The following is a 22,284-nucleotide window of genomic DNA, read 5'->3' on the forward strand; positions in this document are numbered from 1 at the left end:
AACTTGACTTGACTTGACTTGACCTTTCTCCAGCGTTTTTTTGGCCTTCCATCACAGTTATGTGATGGATGTTTATGTAAAATGTAAATTATGTTGTGTCTGGGGTCTATTTGTGTGTATTGTATGGCTGCAGAAACGGCATTTCATTTGGACCTCCAGGGGTCCAAATGACAATTAAATGACAATTAAATAGACTATTGACTACCTTTGATTTCAGTTTAATGGACATGTTGTGCCTTTATCAAAGATGGCGGCGTTCAAGTCGTCACAGCGACGCTCGGTGATCATGCGCACTTGAGGGGGTGGTGCCAGGATGCGGACGGCGGTGGCGTTGTCGATGCCGGGCTGACAGGACAGGGGGAGGGGCGGCGGCGGCGCAGGCGCAGTCCCGTCGAGGCGGACAGGTCAGGCCAGGCCGGGTAATAATGGGCGCGGTGACCGCGGGCCGGGGCCGGGGCTGTACAGGACGGGGCAGGACGGGACAGGGCAGGGCCGGGAGCGGGGCTGAGGGGAGGGGAGAGAACACAGGGTCGGCCTGCTGTCTGTCTACACCGGTGAGTAGTGTGGTGCCGCTTGGGGGGGCGGACAGAGAGGCCCAGGCCGAAGGGCCTGTGTCCGTGCTGTACTAGTCACACAGCACCTTCGGCCCATCCTGCCCGTGCTAGCCCATCGGTGGCGTGTAAACAGGCCCAACCTGCCCGTGCTAGCCCATCTGCGGCGTGGAAACAGGCCCTTCGGCCCAACCTGTCCGTGCTAGCCCATCTGCGGCGTGGAAACAGTCCCAACCTGCCCGTGCTAGCCCATCTGCGGCGTGGAAACTGGCCCTTCGGCCCAACCTGCCCGTGCTAGCCCATCTGCGGCGCGGAAACTGGCCCTTCGGCCCAACCTGCCCGTGCTAGCCCATCTGTGGCGTGGAAACAGGCCCTTCGGCCAAACCTGCCCGTGCTAGCCCACCCACTGCGTGGAAACTGGCCCTTCGGCCAACCTGCCCGTGTTGTCCCATCCACTGCGTGGAAACTGGCCCTTCAGCCCAACCTGCCTGTGCTGCCCCATCCACGGTGTAGAAACAGGCCCTTCGGCCCAACCTGCCCGTGCTGTTCTATCCACAGCGTTGAATCAGGCCCTTCGGCCCAACCCTAGATGATCAGCCATGATCATATTGAATGGCGATGCTGGCACGAAGGGCTGAATGGGCTACTCCTGCACCTATTGTCTATGTTTCTAATTGTCATGTACGGGCTAGGGAACTAGGATTCTTACTTGCAGCCGCGTAACAGGCCTGTAAACACAATACTCGTAGATAATATTTTAAAAGGAAAATCAATCAATTAGTGTAGGGGCAAATGAAAGGCCATTGGAGTTGGTGTTCGAAGTGACGGGTGATTTATTAAAAGTCTGAAGAAGGGTTTCAGCCCGAAACATTGCCTATTTCCTTCACTCCATAGATGCTGCTGCACCCGCTTAGTTTCTCCAGCACTTTTGTCTACCTTCGGGTGATTTATTAAAATTGGTGCGCAGCAGGAGACTGATCTACCGAGTGCACGCCGGCGTTAATAAACCGTCCGTTACACCGAGCACAAACTCCGTGTGGCCTTTCCATTTTGCTCCGACAATTAGCGATCATAATACCGATGCAAATAAAACCAAAAAGGTCCTTAGTGCAACGGCTGTGGAGGGTGTGAGGGGTGAGTAGCTTTCTGTGTACACAATCAACTTCCAAAATGAAAGTGAAACCTGTGAATGTGATGCTTCTGCGACAGAACTCGGGGATGATCTGATGTGCTGCTGACAGCTGCTGGGTGATTTGTATTTCCTGTTTGTACGTGTACTTCGTCTTGTTAATAAATGTTGAGTGCAAAAAAAAAAAAGTGAGACCTCTCTGGAGGATTCCTGTAAGTCAGCGGTGGCTGTCACCCTGCACTCCCTGACGTACCTTGTTCCGTTTAATTGAGTTTATTGTCACATGTACTGAGGTGCAGTGAAAAGCTTTTTGTTGCGTGCTAACCAGTCAGCAGAAAGACTAACACGAGTACAATCGATCCATTTAGATGATACTTGGTTAGAGAATAACGTTTGGTGCAAGGTCCTTGTGGGGTTGGCAGAAGTTTGGGGATTTGGAGCGAGCAATATGGTTATTTTTATAATATAAATGCTGTTTTTAAATATTTAATATTTTGCCATTTTCTCTTAATATTTATCTTATTTTTAATTCTGGAATTCTTCCTTTTTCTCTGCCCACCCAATCTCTTCTCCATGTGACAACTAAATTTGACTTTGACTGATTATAGATGAGGCTGTTACTAGGGTCTCCTCAATATGCCGCAGCTCCGCTCTCACTCCCCTCCCCCTTCCCCCTCTCGTAACAAGGACAGAGCCCCCTTGTCCTCACCTTCCACCCCATCAGCCGTTGTATACAACATATAATCCTCCAAATTGTCGCCACCTCCAAAGGGATCCCACTACTGGCCACATCTTCCCAAACCCCCTGGTCAACTCGTCCCTTCCCAGCCAAACCACCCCCTCCCCAGGCACTTTCCCCTGCAACTGCAGGAGATGCAACACCTGTCCATTTACCTCTCCCCCTCGACCATCCAAGGACCCAAACAGTCTTTCAAGGTGAGGCAGAGGTTCACTTGCACCTCCTCTACTGCATCCGCTGTTCCACGTGTCAACTTCTCTACATCGGCGAGACCAAGCGCAGGCTCGGCGATCACTTCGCTGAACACCTCCGCTCAGTCCGTCTTAACCAAGCTGAACTCCCGCTGGCCCAGCACTTCAACTCCCCCTCCAATTCCCAATTCCCAATCTGACTTTTTGTGCCCTGGGCCGCCTTCATTGGCAGAATGAGGCCCAGCATAAATTGGACGAACAGCACCTCATATTTCGCTGGTTAGTTTGCACCCCAACAGTATGAACATTGACTTGGTTAGAGAACTTCAGGTAGCCCTTGCTCTCTCTCTTCATTCCTCCCCCACCTCCCTTTCCAGTTCTCCCATTAGCCTCCGCCAACATTCTTTCTTTGTCCTATACCCCTCCCCTAACATTGGTCTGAAGAAGTGTCTCGACCTGAAATGTCACCAATTCTTCTCTCCGTGGATGCTGCCTCACCCGCTGAGGTTTAGTGCCTACCTTCGATTTTACCAGCATCTGCAGCTCCTTCTTAAACAAACTTCTCCTCCCACAGCAGTTGACATCTTCATGTTGAATCGGTTGCAATGAAGCTGCGCGTGCGTATCCAGAGACAGAGAGGCTGGGTGGAGCTGGAGGAGGACGAGCCCACTCTCGGGGACCTGCGCGTCAAGATCGCCAACTCCTTCCTGCCATCAATGGGCTACGAGTAAGTTAGACCAAGCGAGGACATGGCTTCCATTGTCAATGATTTTGGTTGCTAATACTACTTCTTCTTCTTGCTTATGGCATGCACAGCCTGAAGCTGTAGGTCAACTTGTTCTATTTGATCTTGGTTGTGCACGTCGGGTTGATGGCTTAATCGAAACAGGGCGGACTACGTGAAGGTTGCAATCTCCCACACCGTTGCTAATACTGCCAATATGGAATGGAATAGTATTGTGGGAAAGAACTGCAGATGCTTGTTTAAATCAATTTGTTGTTTCTTAGTTTTCAACAATAGCACAGCTGGTAGAGATGCTGCCTCAACGCCCGAGACCCGGGTTCGATCCCGACCTCGGGTGCTGTCTGTGTGGAGCATGTACGTGCTCCCAGTGACTGCGTGGATTTGTTCAAGGTGCTCCGGTTTCCTCCCAGATCCCAAAGACGTATGTGCGGGTTTGTACGTTACTTGCCCCGAGTGTGTAAGGAGTGGATGCAAAGGTGGGATAACATAGAACTATTATGTTTAAGAAGGAACTGCAGATGCTGGAAAATCGAAGGTAGACAAAAGTGCTGGAGAAACTCAGCGGGTGCAGCAGCATCTATGGAGCAAAGGGAATAGGCAACGTTTCAGGCCGATACCCTGAAGGAAATAGGCAACGTTTCGGGCCGAAATCCTATTTCCTTCGCTCCATAGATGCTGCTGCGCCCGCTGAGTTTTTCCAGCACTTTTGTCTACCATAGAACTATTATGAATGGGTAATCGATGTTCGGCATGGAGAGCGGGCCGAAGGGCCTGTTTCCCTGCTATACCTTTCAATCAAAAACAGGAACAGTTTGTATATTAATTTTCTATGCATTAGAAGTTTGAACGGCTTGGAAATATCTTTGTGCTCTCTTTACAGTTCCGGTATCGAGTTTAACATCAGTCTAAATGGGAAAGATATTCTGACCGATGACAATGAAACTATGGTATCCATTGGAATTGTCTCTGGAGATTTGATCTGCTTAATACTACCGGATTCCTTGGCTATGTCTATCTCTGCATCTACCTTCCCTGAGGTCTTGAACGTCAGGGAGAAACCTTCATGCTCCAGCGCTCTTCGGTGTCAGGCCTTCGAGAGTGGCGTGGGCGGACCTCCCACGGCTCAGTGGCCTGAAGCCAACTTCCCCATTTCATCCACTGAAGACACGTCTGTGGCGTTGGAGGAAGCCCAGTATCCACGCGAGCCCATGCTGTGCAGCGAAGCTACAGGCGGCCAGGTGCCACATTCATTAGAAACACTTTACCACTCAGCGCAGTGCGCAGACCATAAAGACGCACTGATTGTGGTGCTCCACCTACTAATGCTGGAGGCAGGCTACATCCCACAGGTAAACAACCTCCACATTCAATTTAACACCTGCTTTGGTCATGCGCGCAAACGCTCTTTTTATTTTTCCATTCATAGAGCAAATATCTCCCACTTTAATAGCCAGAATATTAGAAAATACTGAGGCTGTACAGATCCTTGATACATATTTTAACAACGGCCTATTAGATTTCAGATCAAGTCAGATCATGTTTTCTGAAACAAATTTACAAAACCAGCAAAAACCATTTAAAATCGGGACATTTTCTGTTGACTAGATAGGCCACAACTATGATGGTAAAGAACACAAAGTGCTGGAGTAACGCAGTGGGTCAGGCAGCATCTGTGGAGAGGTGACATTTCTCATCCTGACCCTTCAGCCTGATTATTGGGGAGAGAAAGATTGTTGGAAAAGAGAGGTGGGGGTGGAACAAAGCCTGGCAAGTGATAGGTGGATGCAGGTGAGGGGAAGGGGGCGATTGGCAGATGGTAAACGCTCATTCTTACTTGTTACTTAGACTTAGTTCCTCCCACACTGTTGAGTGCATTTTTTAAATGTATTTCAAATAGACTTTAATCAGGTAATAAATATATACAATACATGAACCGTGCAAAAAATTCATCCGACATTTTCGGAAGCTATACAAAATATTCAATACAGTTTACATACATTGCTCAAATTTCACAAATTTATCCCCCACCCTTGCCACTCATGTGCCCCACGGCGTGGAATCCCTTCCCTTATTTTGAGGGGTGTCTCCACCACACTCTGACCCCCATGTCCAGCAGCGGAAGGAGCCTAGACTGTGGTCCTCCCCCACCGAGCCATGGCGTTAGCGGCACCGAGCTTCAGTACGTCCCTCTGCAGTCTGCAGCGGGCCAGTCGGCAACATTCCCCGACGGACATCTCGCTCCACTGGGTGGTGAACAACGCGCGGGCACTGTTGAGTGCATTGGGCAGCAAGCTAGAGCTTGCTGTTTCTGTAGCGGGTTTAGAGTTTTACAGGGTAGGGGTGCTAGCCAATAGACAATGGTGCAGGAGAGGCCATTCGGCCCTTTGAGCCAGCACCGCCATTCAATGTGATCATGGCTGATCATCCCCAATCAGTACCCTGTTCCTGTCTTCCCCCCATATCCCCTGACTCCGCTATTTTTAAGAGCTGTCTCTTGAAAGCATCCAGAGAACCTGCCTCCACCGCCCTCTGAGGCAGAGAATTCCACCGACTCACCACTCTGTGAGAAAAAGCGTTTCCTCGTCTCCGTTCTAAATGGCTGACTACTTATTCTTAAACTGTGGCCCCTGGTTCTGGACTTCCCCCAACATCGGGAACATCTTTCCTGCCTCTAGCGTGTCCAAGCCCTTAACAATCTTATACGTTTCAATCAGATCACCTCGCATCCTTCTAAACTCCAGAGTGTACAAGCCCAGCTGCTCCATTCTCTCAGCATATGACAGTCCCGCCATCCCGGGAATTAACCTTGTAAGTGGAATTCCATTGTCCCATTTTCAGTTCATATGACAATTAAACTCTCTGGATGGGAAATGGGCAGTACTTCTGCTGGTTTTCTAACTGACCAGTCCACAAGACATTGAGAAGTGTTCTTGCATTTTCCGACGTTATAGAACATAGAACAATACAGCACAGGCTCTTTGGCCCACAATATGTGTGCCGAACATAATGCTAAGGAAAACTAATCTCTGTGATGATGTCCAAGTACAATTTAAAGAGTGATGGGTCTGTCCCACTTAGGCGATTTTTTTTTTTGGCGATTGCCGGCGACTGTCATAGTCGTGGCAGGTTGCCGAAAAACCGTCGACTGGCCCCCCCTACGCCAATGTCTACAACAACCTGCCACCTAGTCGATGTCGAGCTACGGCAAGCTAATGACAACCGGCGACCTATTAGGACGTCCACCTGTGACCACACCGACAACAACCTACGTCCACCCGCGACAAGCAACGACCCTGTCGGCGACAACGGAAGACAATTCAGTCGCCGGTTGACAGAGGTTGACGTAGGTAGTCGCCAATGGAATTCACCGAGTCAGCACCGGCATCCTGGCGACTACCTACGACCGCATGTACGTCAGGAGAAGACAAGCTACAACCATTGGCGTCAAACCCACTCTCGCCGAAAAGTTGTGAACATTTCAAAGTCCAGCGGTGACCCGAAAAATGCTACGATTCTTTGGGTGACTGAGGAGACTACCCACGACCATACATGCGTCTCCCACGCGACCATGTGGCGATAGCCTAGTCACCTGTAGTTGCCTAAACAATCGCCTAAGTGGGACAGGGGCATGAGGGTCTGCCAATGTGAGACCTTTCAAAAGAAGTTGCTACAATATAGTTTATTGTCACGTACTGAGGTGCAGTAAAAAGCTTTTGTTACGTGCTAACCAGACAATATAAAGTCATAGAGTGATACAATGTGGAAACAGGCCCTTCAGCCCAACTTGCTCACACCGGCCAACATGTCCCAGCTAGACAAAAATGCTGGAGAAACTCAGCGGGTGCAGCAGCATTTATGGAACGAAGGAAATAGGCAATGTTTCGGGTCGAAACCCTTCTTCAGACTGATGTGAGGGTGGGGGGGGGTGGGAGGAAGTAAGGAAGAGGTGGAGCCAAGTGGCTGAGGGAGAACTGAGAAGGGGAGGAGAAACTAAGGACTACCTGAAATTAGAGAAGTCAATGTTCATACCGCTGGGGTGTAAACTGCCCAAGCGGAATATGAGGTGCTGCTCCTCCAATTTACGGTGGTCCTCACTCTGGCCATGGAGGAGGCCCAGGATAGAAAGATCGATTGGGAATAGGAGGGGGAGTTGAATTGCTGAGCCACCGGGAGGTCAGGTTGGTTTTTGCGAACTGAGCGGAGGTGTTCGGCAAAGTAATCGCCAAGCCTATGCTTGGTCTCACCGATGTAGAGCAACTGACATCTAGAGCAGCGGATGCAATAGATGTGGTTGGAGGAGGTGCAGGAGATGCTGCCTGACCCGCTGAGTTACTCCGGCACTCTGTGAAACGTCACCTATCCATGTTCTCCAGAGATGCTGCCTGACCCGCTGAGTTACTACAGCACTTTGGTCTATTTAACAGCATTTTAATATTGTTGCTTCAGGTGGGCTTTATGGTATAGAAGGAGGTGTCACTATAAGGGGCACGAGTCATTCTTGAACACCTTGCACTTCTATTGAGCATGTCCTATCCTCTTTGTCACTGAAACCTGTGCTTGAGACTCGAAAGTAAATTAAAAGTAAGTTGCAAAAACCAAAAATGTTCTTGTCTTCCCAGAATTCTGGAAGAAAGGTTGTTCAGATGCCTGAGAATTGGAAGAATGGAGGTCTCTACAGATTGCAGTACACTCACCCCTTGTCTGAAGACGGGACTGCTACACTCAGCTGTGTCCCCATGGGAAACCTGATCGTAGTCAACGGTACTGCACGCTGCCTTCTCATGAAGAGTTCCTCGTTCATTTGTCAACTGTCCTGTATTGGTTAATGGAACCACATAGCACACAAACAGTCCCTTCAGCCCCACTTGTCCATGCCGACCAAGATGCTCCATCTAAGCTAGTCCCGTTTGCCCGTATCCGTCTAGACCTTTCCTATCATCTACCTGTCCAAGTGTGTTGTAAATGTGATGGGGCCTGCTTCAATGACCTCTCCAGGCAGCTCGTTCCATAAACCCACCACCCTCAGAGTGAAAACATTGCCCCTCGGATTCCTATGAAATCTTTCCCCCGTTATCTTGAGTGGCTTTTAGTTGTGTTGCAGTAACTGTCGTCTTCTTCTTCTTGCGAATGAAACATAAGCCAAAGGAATAGTTAGATCTCAAGCCGGCTGTTGAGCAGCCAGACATGCTTGCTATCCCCTCCCCACCCCAGCCCAGCCTTGAGGGGAGATTGTGTTAATATTTCATCATGTTACTATCAATTACTATGGGTGGCACAGTGGCGCAGCAGCAGAGTTGCTGCCTTACAGCGAATGCTGTGCGGGAGACCTGGGATCCATCCCGACCACGGGTGCTGTCTGTACGGAGCTTGTACGTTCTTCCCGTGACCTGCGTGGGTTTTCTCCGAGATCTTCGGTTTCCTCCCACACTCCAAAGACGTACATGTATGTAGGTTAATTGGCTTGGTAAATGTAAAAAATTGTCCCTAGTGGGTGTAGGATGGTGTTAATATGTGGGGATCGCTGGTCAGCACGGACCCGGTGGGCAGAAGGGCCTGCTTCCACGCTGTATCTCAAAACTAAAACTCTAACCTAAAATTCCTTCGGCTCGTGTGTGATTTCTCAATCAAAGGTGGAATGACACAAGAGGTTTAACATATTCATTTGCTTGCTCATGTATTACCTTGTGCTGATCCCATTTCAATGGTTTCCTTCAGCTACATTGAAGATCAACAACAGCATCAAGAGTGTGAAGAAAGTGCAGTTATCTCCAGTGTCCTATGTTCACCCAAATAGACAGGGTAAGTGTTGATGTTGTAACATTAATGGAATGCAAAGCTTTGATCTTTATTTAGTTACGGAAAATCAGCAGAAAAATGTATATAATGTATGAACGTAACATGAATAAGCCAAACGAAACGTCACCCATTCCTTCTCTCCAGAGATACTGCCTGTCCCGCTGAGTTCCCCCAACATTTTGTGTCTATCTTGGGTTGTACTAATTTAGATGCACTGAGATCTGTCTCAAGGTTCCCGATGTTGGGGGAGTCCAGAACCAGGGGCCACAGTTTAAGAATAAGGAGTAAGCCATTTAGAACGGAGACGAGGAAACACTTTTTCTCACAGAGAGTGGTGAGTCTGTGGAATTCTCTGTCTCAGGGGGCGGTGGAGGCGGGTTCTCTGGATGCTTTCAAGAGAGAGCTAGACAGGGCTCTTAAAGATAGCGGAGTCAGGGGATATGGGGAGAAGGCAGGAACGGGGTACTGATTGGGGATGATCAGCCATGATCACATTGAGTGGCGGTGCTGGCTCGAAGGGCCGAATGGTCTACTCCTGCACCTATTGACTATTGTCTATTGTTAGTGTTAAATTGCATTTTTGATCTAATCGTCTGGTAAATTCAGCAACTTTATTCTTTCTTTTATCAATAGTTCCTAATTGTTCCCATTCTGTTTATTTTGCAAGGTGAGAAGGCAGCACGAGTATATAAAGACCTAGAGAAACTGTCCTGTATGTTCAAGGATCAGCTGGTATATCCTCTACTTGCCAGCGCCAGACAAGGTAAAAGCCTCAGCCTCTGCCTTCCTTCCAGTTCATTTCCTGGGATGAAGAGGAGTTCAAGCAATGGAATACTTTTAGTTGAAAATATTGCGTTTCCCCTCTAGTATGTACCATAGAAAACATCCTGTCAGCTTTCATCTGAAGAAGGGTCTCGACCCGAAACGTCACTCATTACTTCTCTCCTGAGATGCTGCCTGTCTGAGATGCTGCTGAGTTACTCCAGCATTTTGTGCCTATCATCAGTGTAAACCAGCATCTGCAGATCCTTCCCACACAGGTTACAACACAGCTTGTTTTGGGAGCAGCACTGCCCAAGACTGCAACAAATTGCAGAGTGTTGTGGATGTCGCTTAATCCATCACACAGACCAGACTTTCCCCCACCGTTGTCTCCATCTACATTTCACGCTGCCTCGGTAAAGCAGCCAACATAATCAAAGACTTGTCCCACCCCGGTCATTCCTCCTCCTCACTGCTCCCAGCGGGCAGAAGGTACAGAAGCTTGAAAGCGAGCACCACTAGACTTGGGAGCAGTTTCGTGCCTGCTGTCATCAGGCTTCCGAACGGCCCGGCCCGTCCATAAGTTGGGGTACGATCCCGATTGTCCAACCAACCTCATTGCAGACATTGGATTATTTTGCCTGAACTGTTATGTTACAAAGCTAAGAAACTATATTCTACACTCTGGTATTCACTCTTAGCTCTACCTGTTGTACTTGTGTTTAGTTTGACGGCTGGGCTTGTGTACTGTGGAATTTAGAAGGACGAGAGGGGATCTTATTGATTAATTAAGATTATTAAAGGTTCGGACATGGTACAGCCAGGAAACATGTTCCCGATGTTGGGGGAGTACAGAACCAGGTGCCACAGTTTAAGAATAAGGGGTAAGCCATTTAGAACGGAGGCGAGGAACCACTGTTTCACACAGAGAGTTGTGAGTCTGTGGAATTCTCTGCCTCAGTGGAGGCCGGTTCTCTGGATACTTTCAAGAGAGAGCTAGATAGGTCTCTTAAAGATAGCGGAGTCAGGGGATATGGGGAGAAGGCAGGAACGGGGTACTGATTGGGGATGATCAGCCATGATCACATTGAATGGCGGTGCTGGCTCGATGGGCCGAATGGCCTACTCCTGCACCTATTGTCTATTGTCTATTCATTTATGGCATTAGATGATTTGATTGGATAGCATTGCAAAAGCTTCTCACTGTACACCTTCAGATTTTACTTTAGACTTTAGAGATACAGCATGGAAGCAGGCCCTTCGACCCACATAGAAACATAGAAATTAGGTGCAGGAGTAGGCCATTCGGCCCTTCGAGCCTGCACCGCCATTCAATATGATCATGGCTGATCATCCAACTCAGTATCCTGTACCTGCCTTCTCTCCATTCCCCTGATCCCCTTAGCCACAAGGGCCACATCTAACTCCCTCTTAAATATAGCCAATGAGCTGGCCTCAACTACCCTCTGTGGCAGAGAGTTCAAGAGATTCACCACTCTCTGTGTGAAAAAAGTTCTTCTAATCTCGGTTTTAAAGGATTTCCCCCTTATCCTTAAGCTGTGACCCCTTGTCCTGGACTTCCCCAACATCGGGAACAATCTTCCTGCATCTAGCCTGTCCAACCCCTTAAGAATTTTGTAAGTTTCTATAAGATCCCCTCTCAATCTTCTAAATTCTAGAGAGTATAAACCAAGTCTATCCAGTCTTTCTTCATAAGACAGTCCTGACATCCCAGGAATCAGTCTGGTGAACCACATAGTTAACAACCTCCAGCAATCATCCCCCTACACATGCCCTATGCTAAACACTAGGGACAATTTACCATTTTTACTGAAGCCAATTAACCTACTCGGTCTTTGGAGTGTGGGAGGAAACCGGAGCACCCGGTGGAAATCCACGCGTTGACGGGGAACGTACAAACTCCATACAGACTGCACCCATAGACTGAACCCGGATCTCTGGCACTGTAAGGCAGCAACTCTACCAGCTGTGTCACAGTGCCTTGGTTTATAGATGACAATAATAAACCTCATCCTATAACATTTTTCATTTTGTTTAAGAAGGAACTGCAGCGATGGAGCGAAGGAAATGGGCAACGTTTCGGACCGAAATCCTGAAGGAAATAGGCAACGTTTCGGGCCGAAACCCGGAAGGGTTTCGGCCCGAAACGTTGCCTATTTCCGTTTCGGCCCGAAATGTTGCCTATTTCCTTCAGGATTTCGGTCCGAAACGTTGCCTATTTCCTTCGCTCCACAGATGCTGCCTCACCCGCTGAGTTTCCCCAGCATTTTTGTCCACCTTCGATTTTTCCAGCATCTGCGGTTCCTTCTTAAACTATTTAATTTTTATTCATTTTAAGATTTTCAACATTTTGCATGGCAATAAAGATACCGCGATGGTGAAAGTAGTTGAATTTTAAAGCTTTTATTTCAATTTGGAAAACAAAACGAAGATTGGCTTCTCTGTGAGAAGAGGAATGGCAGTTTTCTTTGTGCCGCGGAGGTCATTGTTTTATACATTTTTTCCCCCCTGCAGCTTTGAATCTCCCCGACGTGTTTGGTCTTGTGGTTCTCCCCCTGGAACTCAAGTTGCGAATTTTCCGCCTCCTGGACGTGTGCTCCATCTTGTCTCTCTCCGCGGTTTGCCGGGACCTTCACGCCGCTACCAACGACCAGTTGCTTTGGCGATTTCTGTACCTGAGAGACTTTAGAGGTGAGGGGACATTGGTGGATCGTAAAAGGCAAATGCTCTCTTAATTTTATATTCTTTAGATCTTGAAAATATTAGATTTGTCTTGGCAGAAAAACAGATCATTTTTCGAAGACATGGACACCATTCATCGATTTATTACAATTTATTATTATTTATTATTATTATTATTATTATGGTGCAACCCAACATTGGATTTAGATCTAAATGCAGCTTGAGTGAGGTGGGTGGGGAGGGATGTGAGCAAGGTATATCGCCACTTTTTTCCTCCTTTATTTTGTCTATTCCTCTCTCATTCATTCACTTTTTCTCTTTCTTGCTTTTTCTCCTTTCTTCTGACTATAGCTAAAAGTAAAAAAAAAACCTTTTAACTTTGGCTGTTCTTCCTCCGGCGATCTGATTCCTGGAAACCTGCTCGTATCCAATCACATCAAACACTAGAGGGCAGCGCTTTCGGCGAGAGGGGCCAAGGAAGTTCAAAGGAGAATGTGCAGGATTAGATTTTTACACAGAGTGTGGGTGGGTGGTGGTGGAGGCAGATTTACGACAGTGGCATTGGATAGACTTTTGGACGGGCACGTGCATATGCAGGGAATGTGGCGATACGAGTCACGTGCAGGCAGATTTAAGTGTTGGTCTCGGCATCATGTTCGTCACAAACATTGTGAGCCGAAGGGCCTGTGTCTGTACCGCACTGTTCTGTGTTCTACGTACACCATCCATCCGGGTAATGGCAGCTAAGAGCTAATGGTTCATTTGTGTCTATAGTGTTTTTATCGGAATTTTACTATTGAAGACTGTCATATTAAATGAATGGATATATGATTTACTACCCTATCACTCCTTTGTACACTTGTCATTGTTGTTTAGTACTGAAATTATACATTTTTACTCAAAATATTACCTAAAAGTGTGAACTGCTATGCATTTCATAGAAAATAAAGTGACCTCCTTTATTATCTTTTTCTTCTTAAGCCCTTTGCTCCTCTAGGGAGCGTAGGCCATTGACAAATATCCCCCACCTTACTCAGTTGTTGGCAGTTCTTTCGAGAACTCCCCAGTTGAGCCCACCTTCAGACATTTCTGTCTGGACACCTGTCCCTTATTATCAAGGTACACAAAAATGCTGGAGAAACTCAGCGGGTGCAGCAGCATCTATGGAGTGAAGGAAATAGGCAACATTTCGGGCCGAAACCCTGAAGGAAATAGGCAACGTTTCGGGCCGAAACCCGGAAGGGTTTTGGCCCGAAACGTTACCTATTTCCTTCGGGATTTCGGTCTGAAACATTGCCTATTTCCTTCAGGATTTCGGCCCGAAACGTTGCCTATTTCCTTCGGGATTTCGGTCCGAAACGTTGCCTATTTCCTTCAGGATTTCGGCCCGAAACGTTACCTATTTCCTTCAGGATTTCGGTCCGAAACGTTGCCTATTTCCTTCAGGGTTTCGGCCCGAAACGTTGCCTATTTCCTTCGCTCCATAGATGCTGCAGCACCCGCTGAGTTTCTCCAGCACTTTTGCCTACCTTCAATTTTCTAGCATCTGCAGTTCCTTCTTAAACACCTTATTATCAATCTGTCTTAATTCCTAACGTGAAATTAATGTTTAAATGCAGTCAGCAATCTATTGAGTGAATAGATCTATTGAGCTTATGGTTAACTAGGGGCATGGGCAGGCTCTGGGATCGAACTTCTGGTGATGTTCTAAATGCCTGTGTTATAAACTGAGGATCCTCTTTTTGAAACAGATTCAAGAAGCAACAGCCACGATTGGAAGAAAGTAAGTAGACCATTCCATTTTGTTCTGACATTACACAAATAATATTTTAAAGTCGCAATTAGATGAGTGGGAATCGAGTGTTTGTCTAAATGTAATGATTTTTTTTGTCATAATTGACTTCTCATTCCCAGGGTTAAAAGAAAGAAACAATTAGGCTGCAGGGTGCATTTGTTGTAGTGGTGAGGCAAAGATTAGAGTCAAAGGTACACAAAAATGCTGGAGAAACTCAGCGGGTGCAGCAGCATCTATGGAGCGAAGGAAATAGGCGACGTTTCGGGCCGAAACCCTTCTTCAGACTGATGGGGGGGGGGGGGGGGGGGGGGGGGGATGATGGAGTGTAATCTTTGGAAAAGAAAGGCAAAAAGGAGGAGGAGGAGCCCAAGGGCGAGGGGAATAGGGCCCCAGTGAGACTCAAACAAAATTTGTTTCAGATCGGACGCAGGCAACCAGACGGCTAGATAACGAGACATCTTGAGGGTTAAGGAAGGGGAGGAGACAACAAGGGCTAGCAAAATTGGGAGAATTCAACGTTCATGCCATCCGGACGCAAGCAACCCAGGCGGAATATGAGGTGCTGTTCCTCCAATTTCCGGTGTTGCTCACTCTGGCAATGGAGGAGACCCAGGACAGAGAGGTCGGATTGGGAATGGGAGGGGGAGTCGAAGTGCTGAGCCACCGGGAGTTCAGGTAGGTTATTGCGGACTGAGCGGAGGTGTTCAGCGAAACGATCGCCCAACCTACGCTTAGTCTCCCCGATTAGATTAGAGCGGGTGCAGCAGCATCTATGGAGCGAAGGAAACAGGCAACGTTTCGGGCCAAATCGTCTTCAGACTGATTAATATTGTATGATCGGTCTACAAAATCACGATGTTGTTAAGATGATGATGCAGAGTGTAATCTTTGGAAAATTTCTCAAATATACAAGGCACTGTGTGGTGCAGCTGGTAGAGCCACTGCCTGGCAGCGCCAGAGACCCGGGTTCGATCCTGACCTTGTGTGCTGTCTGCAGAGTTTGTACGTGGTTAGATAACGTTTGTGGTTGGGAACCTTCTTTAGACTCGTAGTGGTGCTGGGGGAGGGGAAAAAGAAAGTTAGAGGGGGGGACGGGGGGGACAAAGCCTGGTGAATGATGGGTGGATACACCTGAGGGGTGTCAGATAGTTGGGCAAAGGCCGGACGTGAAAAGACAAGGTGCGCGATAAGGATAGAAGAGGTGAAAATTGTGAAGCCAGAGGAAGGAATAGGGGGGGGGGGGGGGGGTAAACACGGGTGTGAATCCAGGTGAAGCACAGGGAAGAGAGGGGGACAAATAGGACAAGGGGGTGTGTGTAGATTAGTTACATAAAATTGGAGAATTCGATGTTCATATATTTAGGTTTTAAGCTACTCAAATGGAATCTGAGGTGCTTTTCCTCCAGTTATCTTATGGGCAGGCTGTCCGCAATTCGAAGAATGGTGCCAGCACAGGATGTCACCTGTCCTTTTTATCCAGAGATGCTGCCATTAGTTTGTGCTGATGTTCTAAATTAAACATCACCATTTGTTTTCAAAGCTCTACAAGGAGAAGTACGCGATGAGGAGAAAGACGCTGCAGAGGTTTCCCTTGTATTTGCCGCCGGCTTTGCCCTTGTTTCCCGGGCAGCCGAGTCCCTTTAACCCCTTCCAGTTCGAGCCGCGCCAGTTCTACCCGCCCGGCATCATTGGAGGCGAATACGACGAGCACCCTCAGCTGCCGCACAGGGGAGACCCGGTCAACCGCTTTCTGCCTGGATCGGGACCAATGCCGGGAACGCTGCCACCTTTCAGACCACACTTTGACCCGCCAGACTCCATGCCAGGTCAGTTGCCTGCCGTGCCTGGATTCCCTGCCATCCGATTTCCAGGAAGATCCTCTGGAGGCAGGTCGGCTAACATAAGGCGTGGTATCATTTAACAACATTCCCTGGAAGCTTTTGGACTTATGCGTTCTTAAAGGATGGTTAGTTTCTGCACCTCGAGCTTGTGTCTGTCTTCTATTGTTAAAAGAAAGGATTGTAAATGATTGTGACTGAACTTAAGATGGGTTGCTGAACTAACGTATATTCATTTGCCAATCCAAGGCTGACGGGTGAAGTAAGGACAGATGGAAATATGAAAAAGTAATCTAAATGCTTATTTGCCCCGCCATTTTGAATATCTGTGCATTTTATTTCGGGAGAAGGGAATTAACTTGCACAATTGGGACCATTGCTGCAATTTTTTCTGGATGATTAGACTGGGCAAGGGCCTGAGCAGGTTGTACATTTAAACAAAATGGGTTAATTTAGAATATGCAAAACAATGAAAACAGCTGCTATAGAATTAGTCTGTAAAATAACAATGTGAGTGAGATAAGACACAAAATGCCAGATTCACTCAGCGGGACAGGCAGCATCTCTGGAGAGGAGGAATGGGTGGCCGTTCGTGTCGAGGCCCTTCTTCGGACAATACAAGTAATATATTTTGTCTGAAGAAGGGTCCCGACCCGAAACGTCACCTATCTGTGGTCTCAAGAAAACCCACTGAGTTACTCCAGCACTTTGTGCCTTTAAATATAATTATGTGATACCTGTCTTTTGCTTGGAGAAACTACCAACTTACAACCTCTGTATTTTACATGCAAGAGAAAAAATGCTTATTAAAGTGACAGCGATGTACTCCAAAGTCCGTGGGAATGAATCGATGTACATGTTTGTGGAATGATCCTTTCTGGAAAACTGAAGTTGTTGTTGAGATTATTTGGCCAAAACACCACACAAGCAACTGCAATGATTGATCATTCTAAGGAGAGTTTGTGAGCTTTATCTGATGTGGATATTATTTATTTTGGATTATAGACACTCCTACATAGAAACATAGAAAATAGGTGCAGGAGTAGGCTATTCGGCCCTTCGAGCCTGCACCGCCATTCAATATGATCATGGCTGATCATCCAACTCAGTATCCTGTACCTGCCTTCTCTCCACACCCCCTGATCCCTTTAGCCACAAGGGCCGCATCTAGCTCCCTCTTAAATATATCCAATGAACTGTGCCTCGACTACCTTCTGTGGCAGAGAATTCCACAGATTCACCACTCTCTGTAAGAATTTTTTTTCCTCATCTCGGTCCTAAAAGATTTCCCCCTTATCCTTAAACTGTGTCCCCTTGTTCTGGACTTCCCCAACATCGGGAACAATCTTCCTGCATCTAGCCTGTCCAACCACTGTGTACTCTGTCAATTCTTTGTCCTCCTTTGTTTAGAATTAGAAGATTTATTTTCAGGAAATCAAAGGCATTAACTTGATTTCTAACAGTCATGTTGAAAGAAACTTAATCCTAATGAAGTTTTTACTTTTACACGTCAAAGTGTGTGAAGTCACAAACATTAGAAATCAATAAGGTGTCCATTGTGTTACAAAAATGATCTGAGATGCATATAAGCACATCAGACCCGAGTGATAAAGCTTTTTACTGCTGCTTTAAAGCTGGTTTGGTGTATGCGTATGCATCACGGGTAATTTTTCAATGTTGGTTGAGGTAGAGACCTTAATGTACTGTGTGGATATCTGAGTTTTCCCCCAACCATAAACCGTGAGATCTAAAGTCAGTTTAGTTTATTGTCACGTGTACCGAGGTACAGTGAAAGACTTTTGTTGCGTGCAATCTGGTCAGCAGAATAATTACAATCGAGCCATTAAAACAATAACGTTTAGTGCAAGGTAAAGCCAGCAAAGTCCAAGCTAGGATAGTCCAAGGGTCACCAATGAGGTAGATAGTAGTTCAGCAGCGCTCTCTGGTTGTGGTAGGATGGTTCAGTTGCCTGATAGCTGCTGGGAAGAAACTGTCCCTGAATCTGGAGGTGTGCTTTTTCACACTTCTGTACCTTTTGCCAGATGGGAGAGAGGGAGAAGTGGGAGTGGCCGGGGTGCGACTGGTCCTTGATGATGCTGCTGGCCTTGCCAAGGCAGCGTGAGGTGTAGGTGGAGTCATTGGAAGGAAAGTTGGTTTGTGTGATGGTCTACTCCCTAGTGTAGACTGCGTCTGAGGTGTACAGATGTGGTGATCCCAAACAGTACAAGAAATCCTGGCGCAATCTTGGCAAAGCAATCTTGCCAGGAGACAATTGCAGACCCAGTTGGAGTCTCGGTCTAACCGCATAGATGACCATTCAGTGTGTCGAGGCTTGCATGCTGTAAGGGGCTACAAATCAAAGTCGGGCAAAATCACTGGCAACGATGCGACTCTCCCTCGATAAACTCCATGCATTCTATGCTTGCTTTGTACAGAAGGCCAGTGGGCTGGGGCCACCCACCCCGACACCACCCTAGGGTGCACCTGTACCCAGGGACACAGGCTCTAAGCTAAGAATATTCATTGCATCTTAAAGCTTCCACTTTAAGTTAAAGCTAAAAGTACTTTTACATTACAGACTTCTTTTAACCTGATGAAAAAGACTTTTCGGACCATTAGTTCTTGCTGGTTCTTGCGTGGTTTAACTTAAGAACTCCCAACCTAGTGCTGATCACTCAGCCAGAACTTGCTGGGAATGAAAGTAAGTAACAGTTTAACTACTCACCAGCCTCATGTATTTCTTGCTGTTTAAGTTACCACCTGGTCATATAGAACAGCACAGTGGCGCAGCTGGTAGTGCTGCTGCCTCACAGCGCCAGAGACCTGGATTTGTGCTGCCTGTGCGGAGTTTGCACGATTCCCCGTGACCGCGTGGGTTGGCTCCAGTTTACTCGCACACCCCAAAGACGTGCGGGATTGTAGGCTAATCGGCCTCTGTACATTCCCCCTAATGTGTAGGGAGTGGATGAGAAAGTGGGATATCATAGAACATTAGATATGGACGGGGTGGGCCGAAGGGCCTGTATCCAGGCTGTGTCTTTCAATCAATCAACTGCAAATCTCCGTCTGAAGAAAGGTCTCGACCCTTGACGTCACCCGTTCCTTCTCTCCACAGATGCTGTCTGTCCCACTGAGTTACTCCAGCTTTTTGTGTCTATGGCAGGTAGGAAATGATGGATGGAGACAAATTCAGACATGGCATGTACCCCAGTGATTGCCAGCAAACTTGTGCTACTAAAGTGTGTACTTTGGGTAAAATGCTGGAGTAACCCAGTGGGTCAGGCAGCATCTGTGGAAGGAATGGAAAAGCAACATTTCAAGTCGGGATCCTTCAGACTGATTGGAGTAGGGGAGAGAAAGTTAGAAAAGAGAGGTGGCGGCTGGCTAAAGCCTGACGAGTGATAGGTGGATACAGGTGAGGGGGATTGATGGGTGGAGTAAGTGACAAAGGCTAGAGATGGAAAGGAGACTAAAGGGAGTTGGTTGCGGAGTGAAATGAGGGAGAGGGAGATAGATGGGGGGTTATTGAGAGGTGAGGAGACACAGGAGAGAGAGGCGGAGGGGTGGGGTGTTTGGACATTGGCGGATTCACTGTTGCGTTGTAAGCTACCCAAGTGGAATATGAGTTGTTAAGAGACAATAGGACAGAAGTTCCCAACATTTGCATCCCGTTTACCCCAGGCAACTTTAATAGCCCATAACAAAGTCATTTCACTTATCTATGAACAACTAATGATGAACAGATCACCGGTATACCAGAACCAAACACAGTCAGTTAATGAGAACAAATATATACAAATCCAGAATCAACAAGTTTACCCCCTGGGTAGGCAACATTTACCACCCTCAATAACCTCCCCCACCCCACCCTACCCCTTACCCCAGGTTGGGAACCCTTACAATAGGTGCAGGAGTAAGCCATTCAGCCCTCCAGCCAGCACCGCCATTCACTGTGATCATGGTTGATCATCCACAATTTGTACCCTTCTCCCCATATCCCTTGACTCTGCTATCTTTAAAAGCCCAATCTAGTGTTGTCCCTCCAGTTTGTGCTTGGCCTCACACTTGACAATGGAGCAGGCCTTTACTTTGGGAACATGTACATGGACGTGCAGCTGAGAAGCAAGGATCTGCGGCGATTTCTGGTTGAAGTCACTGGTTGATTTCAGGAAAGAAAGACACATCTGAGAACTCGGCCACACACGGAGCACAAAAGATCAACTTTATTTCTGAAAGAAACCAGTGTCACGCTTACGTTAGTACACTACGACAACACGGAGGTCACCTACAACATTCTTCCTCGTCACAAGAATAAATTACAGCTTCATCACTAAACAATCTGTGGAAATTTGAAAAGAATATGCTATATCGGCATAGACCCATAAAGAAGTCAATCCGAAATCCACAATGGACTGATGCAGGGTGATCAATGCTTCAATATTCTGATGAGTGTTGTGTACTGGAACACATGGTTGGAACCAAGACGTCAACGGTGGAACAGGCGGAGGACGATGGCTGACCTTAGTGGAGCGTCACAACGGCTGGGAAGGCGGATGAAGGGTCTCCGGTCGTCTTGGACCCAATGCCACTGGATCCTGACCCAGATCTGTCAAGGACCGTGTGTGTGGGTGGCTGTCTGTGCACCAGTCTCCCCACGTTAAACAAAGTCACGCACAGGCCTCCTCCATGAGAGGACAGTCATACTCGCTTCGAGTGACCGCCGATGATGATGATGGAAGTAAATTCTTGTCCCAGTACTTGTTGCAAAGTATGCATTGATCGAACCCAATAGTAGATAATAAATCGAAGGTGGACACAAAATGCTGGAGTAACTCAGCGGGACAGGCAGCGTCTCTGGAGAGAAGGGATGGGTGATGTTTCGGGTCCCGAAACGTCACCCTTCTCTCTAGAGATGCTGCCTGTCCCGCTGAGTTACTCCAGCATTTTGTGTCCACCTTCGATTTAAACCAGCATCTGCAATTCTTTCCTACTCAATTAATAAATCTATAATTTTTTGATTATAATAGGTCTATATAGCCCTCTACCTGCCTCAGGTGGGCTCTTTTTCCGATTTTCAGGTAGGAGCAGGAAGGATGGCATATTTTTGTCATTGTGAGCTACGTGCAAACATTGTTAAGGGTTTGGACACGCTAGAGTCAGGAAACATGATCCCGATGTTGGGGGAGTCCAGAACCAGGGGCCACACACAGTTTAAGAATAAGGAGTAGGCTATTTAGAACTTCGAGCCAGCACCGCCATTCAATGTGATCATGGCTGATCATCCCCAATCAGTACCCCGTTCCTGCCTTCTCCCCATATCCCCTGACTCCGCTGTTTTTAAGAGCCCTATCTAGTTCTCTCTTGAAAGTATCCAGAGAACCTGCCTCCAACGCCCTCTGAGGCAGAGAATTTCACAGACTCACCACTCTCTCTGTGAGAAATACTCCCCTTATTCGTAAACTGTGGCCCCTGGTACTAGACAAGGCTGTACCTCCACCGTCAGTCTTCACTCCTCACCCTTCAACGTCTCTCATTTCCCTCTCCCCTGACCCTTGGTCTGAAGGAGGGGCTCAACTTGAAGCGTTCTATCCGGAGGTGCTGCCTGTCCCGCTGAGTTACTCCGGCATTTCGTGTGTCCACCTTCCTGGGGGGATAAACTATTGTGTCTTGCATTTGGGAAAGTACGTGAGACTCAAACCCAAACATTGGCTCTCGACTGAACAGGCAGGTCGGCCATTTAGGAGTGAGATGTGGAAACACCTTTTCACCCAGAGAGATTGTGAATCTGTGGAATTCTCTGCCATAAGAAGGCAGTGGAGTCCGATTCACTGGACGTTTTCAAGAGAGAGTTGGATATAGCCCATGGAATCAAAGGATGTGGGGGGAAAAAGCAGGAACGGGGTACTGATTGTGGATGATCATATTGAATGGCGGCACTGGCTCGAAGGGCCAAATGACCTACTCCTGCACTTATTTACTATGTTTCTAAGACCAGCTGTTTAGCCGAGGAACTATTATTTAACTTTCAGGAAACA

General features: G+C 47.5%; 1 protein-coding gene across 6 annotated transcripts in view; it reads left to right on the forward strand.

The window, feature by feature from the left end:
- Positions 1-345: 345 nt before the first annotated feature.
- Positions 346-22,284, forward strand: part of fbxo7 (F-box protein 7) — a 46,006-nt gene continuing 24,067 nt past the window's right edge. Inside the window, exons 1-10 of one of the 6 annotated variants that reach the window (XM_055650070.1) lie at positions 346-419; positions 3,185-3,337; positions 4,236-4,704; positions 7,975-8,116; positions 9,071-9,154; positions 9,819-9,914; positions 12,449-12,625; positions 14,368-14,399; positions 15,952-16,237; positions 18,828-18,878. In XM_055650070.1, the coding sequence (XP_055506045.1) occupies positions 3,216-3,337; positions 4,236-4,704; positions 7,975-8,116; positions 9,071-9,154; positions 9,819-9,914; positions 12,449-12,625; positions 14,368-14,399; positions 15,952-16,237; positions 18,828-18,838 (1,419 nt within the window). In that variant the 5' untranslated portion in view covers positions 346-419; positions 3,185-3,215 and the 3' untranslated portion in view covers positions 18,839-18,878. Of the gene's footprint in view, positions 420-468; positions 555-1,545; positions 1,686-3,184; positions 3,338-4,235; positions 4,705-7,974; positions 8,117-9,070; positions 9,155-9,818; positions 9,915-12,448; positions 12,626-14,367; positions 14,400-15,951; positions 17,082-18,827; positions 18,879-22,284 lie in introns of those variants that run through there. The other 5 variants (XM_055650069.1, XM_055650064.1, XM_055650068.1 and 2 more) reach the window with 5 other exon arrangements.

The sequence above is a fragment of the Leucoraja erinacea genome, chromosome 19 (genome assembly GCF_028641065.1).
Source record: "Leucoraja erinacea ecotype New England chromosome 19, Leri_hhj_1, whole genome shotgun sequence".
Lineage (NCBI taxonomy): Eukaryota > Metazoa > Chordata > Chondrichthyes > Rajiformes > Rajidae > Leucoraja > Leucoraja erinaceus.